The sequence below is a fragment of the Priapulus caudatus genome, unplaced genomic scaffold (assembly GCF_000485595.1).
Source record: "Priapulus caudatus unplaced genomic scaffold, Priapulus_caudatus-5.0.1 Scaffold3, whole genome shotgun sequence".
Lineage (NCBI taxonomy): Eukaryota > Metazoa > Priapulida > Priapulimorpha > Priapulimorphida > Priapulidae > Priapulus > Priapulus caudatus.
The window spans coordinates 90,604-94,656 of record NW_014577064.1 but is presented as its reverse complement, the minus strand read 5'-3'; the positions used below and the strand labels follow the sequence as shown (position 1 = coordinate 94,656).

The 4,053-nt window shown below is 46.4% G+C and overlaps 1 protein-coding gene across 1 annotated transcript in view; it reads right to left on the bottom strand.

Annotated features, from left to right (window-relative positions):
* The window catches only part of LOC106820819 (nuclear factor 1 X-type-like), a 27,004-nt gene that overhangs the window by 11,293 nt on the left and 11,658 nt on the right, over positions 1-4,053 (bottom strand). The window contains exons 9-10 of the mRNA XM_014825393.1: positions 992-1,198; positions 8-196 (exon numbers count right to left, since the gene is read on the bottom strand). Coding sequence (XP_014680879.1) covers positions 8-196; positions 992-1,198 — 396 coding nt within the window. The remainder of the gene's footprint in view (positions 1-7; positions 197-991; positions 1,199-4,053) is intronic.

The following is a 4,053-nucleotide window of genomic DNA, read 5'->3' as shown; positions in this document are numbered from 1 at the left end:
TCCTTACACACGGACTCCTTGCTACCGGGAGAAGCCCCCGCCGCTGCCGCAGCCGCCGCCGCAGCCGCCGCCGGCATCACGCGCACGCCGCCGTCGGCGTGCTGGTATGTGCCCTGACTCGACGCCTCGTGTTTCACCTTCGACGACTGGATGACGTGAGGCGACGGCATGCCAACGGGACTGTTCACCGCTTGAGCTGTCGTAAAAAAACAAGTGAGCGTTACGACCCGGCGCCCCTCGCCCGCACGCGCGCGTCCCACCGAGCTAACAAGCAGCGAAACGTACACGCGATGCGGAATGGAAAGCACAAGCGGCAAAAACCGAGGAATGTAACATGGCAGCACAGCTAAGATGGCTTTGAACAGAAGAGAAAAAGTTGGTACAACGATCTCTCGAAGCATTGAAAACTCGTGGTAGAATAGGTGGCGAGATGTAAGGAAAAGCCACCGGCTGAACAAACAGAGACCATTTAGCAACCTCTGCAATCTCTGGGAACAGTGAAGGTTGAGAGGTCCTCTCTCAAAACGCTAGTCACATTTTACTAACATAACCTTTTCACTCTATATGCACCAACTATGAACACATGAACACGACACACACGTACATGACAACTGCTAATTGACCTATTCGCATGAAGTACGAGACAGATAGCCCTAAACCAACCGTTGCGGCAAAAGAGGCATCACTTTGTAGAAAAAATCTGGTGCACAGTCAATAGTTTGGCGTGCACATGCGAAAAACACGTGCAAACTGGCAGAACTCTGCCGACCCTATTCAAGGAGGTTCACGGTCAACAATATCCAAGATCAATTACTACGGCCATGATTAACAGGTTGTGCATGTACCGTGTTGTTCCGTCGTGTCGCTGTGCGAGCTCACGCGTAATTACACATACACCCTGGCAGACACGACGATGCCTCGTAACCGCCGCACCGCGCAGCGCCGCGCCACCCATACCGCGCTGCCGTATGTATGTCTGTGCCGCCCGTACCGTGTTGTTCCGTCGTGTCGCTGTGCCAGCTAGAGTGGCTCACGTTGCTACCGGGCGAGCGACCGTAGTACGTCTGCGCGGCGTCGTCGTCGTCGCCGACGCTGCGAATCTCGTCGTCGACGGACGACATGGAGCCGACGGTCGTGGTTCGTCGACGCTTGGCCGGCGGACTCGCGTGGTGAGACGAGCGATGATGATGCATCGTACCTGCGCAAAGATGCAGATCAATGGTAAGACGTCGAGTCAGCCCCCGGCAATGTCAGCTACTGCCTGTGCCTACACACCACCCCTCACCCCGGCAATATCAGCTACTGCCTGTGCCTACGTAGGTGATGTTTTTGCATTACAAGCACAGAAGTATTTTAATTAAGTGTGTTAATAACTTCTCAACATTACTGAACATTTTTAGTATCTCAACTCACTTTTATGCCTCACATGCTGTTCGATTATCGTCAAAAATCAATTCTCAACATTCCACCATCTCCATTCTTTTCAGTGACCCACTTATTAAACTGCGAAGTCTACACAAAGGTTACTGTAACCGGATCTAGTGACCCATCCCCTTTATCAATATAAACAAGTTGTGAGACAATGTATGCCTAGAAGACCAACGCCATGATTTCAACAGCATTCAATCTACACCGGGCATAGTCGATGCACTATTCAATGCATCAAATACACCAGAAACGGAACCAAACATATCGAGAATATTTGTGACCTCTGCACTGGCAGTCATGATGCCCTAGTTTAGAGATATGATATTATAGGCAGGTTCAACTAAAACAAAAGCAAATATAGCAATCAGTTGCCAGCTGATGCAGATGGAGGAATAGACGAATAGATTTCGTATTTAGATTTCCGCAATAACGTACGACTCACGCACGAGTTACACATAGCGAAGACTGTTACTATGTACTGAACAGATGCAGCATCAATCAGTTAGCAACGCAAAACTCTGATGGCAAGAGAACTGTTAAAACTCATGTGCAGCACGGCAAAGCTTGCATGAGATGTATGGTATGATGCGTCAGCCGCACGTGACTAGTAGAGTGACATGTTAAGCTTCAGGGTTCTGCCCAGAATTTTTTAGTGCCGGGCGCATCCAGTTGCGATGAAGTCGCAAGATGCGAGCGCCGTAGGCGCGAAGCCAATCTAGCGGGGTCCGGGGACATGCCCCCCCTGAAAATTTTTGATTTTTGATAGTCTGAAACTCAATTTCCTGCATTCTGAGCAATAAAAAGCCCATATATCACTTTTTTATTTTTTTATTTTTTAATATCAAAAATTAGTGCCGGGCGGAGATCTATAGTGCCGGGCGGCAACCGCGAGTGCCGGGCACAACCGCCCACCGCCGCCCGCCGTGGGCAGAACCCTGAAGCTTGTGACTGTGAGACAGTGATGAGATACGAATGCCTGTGTGCTGTGCATGCTGCCGCGTGTGCTGTAGCGATCAGCGGAATCACGATACTACCGGAGACACTCACAGAGTCATCACTGACGTAGACTACATGAGCTAACACGTGAAAGGAGCTTTACGTGTGACAATATTATAACTGGGAATTCTCCAGCTATGCCATCTCATTGGGCATCCAGTATGATATGTCCTATTTCGATACATTATGAAATTACCGTCAGCAGAACAGGTGAAAATTATTCCAGGTTTCAAGAAGGTCCTACCGTCAAATCCTCAAGAAAATCAAGCTGGGAAAATATATGATTACCCTTTAGGGACATTCACCCGTTAAGAGACGATTCCTAGCATCATAATGTTCTTCTCATCTCAACAGGCAGAATTTAAGCATTGATAATGACTCCCTTGGAATAGGTTCATTTCATTGGATTTCCGTTCTACATTTGCTCACCCAGGAGTGTATGTAAGCTATGTGTACAAAGCCATGACAACCGCACTGGCATTGAGATTAGCACACAAGCACACCGCTTACACTGCTGGCAGAAAAAGTTTTACCTACACTGAACACGTCTATGTCGATAAATTGGATACTCCAAAGTTTCAGCATTGCTTGTTAGCAACTGTCCTTGCTCAATATCAACTACAAAGTAATGAGAATGATAAAATTAAAGGATGAAAAAGAAAGGGGTGGAATTCTGATAGACTTCAAGTATCACAGTTCATGCATTTTGTTGGCATAATTGTTAATGAAATGAAGCCGTGTGCAATGAAATTGATAAATTTTCAAGACATAAATCAGCTAGGGGACACATAATAATGCATACAATAAAGCCAGTGTAGGCATTATCATTGTATATTCTATTAAATAAGGTGAGATAGGGAAAGAACTTCATGACTGCTGTCATACCCTGCTATCCCATTTTCGCAGATTTTCCACATCAAGTAATAGACCGACTCCATAACAATTAATGCACGCGTACGCTAAAAACCGGATCAAACCATTTTATTATCTCAAAACGCATGATAGTCATGCTCTACGTTGATGAGGGTAGGGTGCCTTCCACAATTTCACTGGTCGGAGGAACAAAGTTTCCGCACGCACATCGATAAACCGCGTCGTGACTGGGTGCTTATCTGGTCTCACTTCTAGCGTTACACGTACGCGTGCATCAGTCGCTCGTGGCAATGGCGTAGCCAGGATTTGGATTGGGGGGGGGTCCTCGAGCGAGTAACAAGGGGGGTCTGGTGGTCTGGAATTTTTTTTTTTAGTTAAATGTAAAAATAGTGCTTTAAAATCAATTTAGATGCTGTTTTTTTAAATTTCTTTAACGAGGCCAGGATTAGGGCAGCTACGCGCTTTTAAGAGAAAAAGAAAATAAAGAATTTTTTTTTTTTGATTTCGATTTTGATTGGGGGCCCTAGGGCCCCCCCCACCCTGGCTACGCGCTTGGTAAGTAGTAAGGCTAACATGTCTTAGAACACTCACATCGATAAACCGCGTCGTGATTTAAAATCAATTTAGACTCTGTTTTGTTTAATTTCTTTAACGAGGCCAGGATTAGGCCAGCTACGCGCTTTTAAGAGAAAAAGAAAATCGAGATTTTTTTCATTTTTTCATTTTTATTTTGATTGGGGGGTCCTAGGGCCCCCA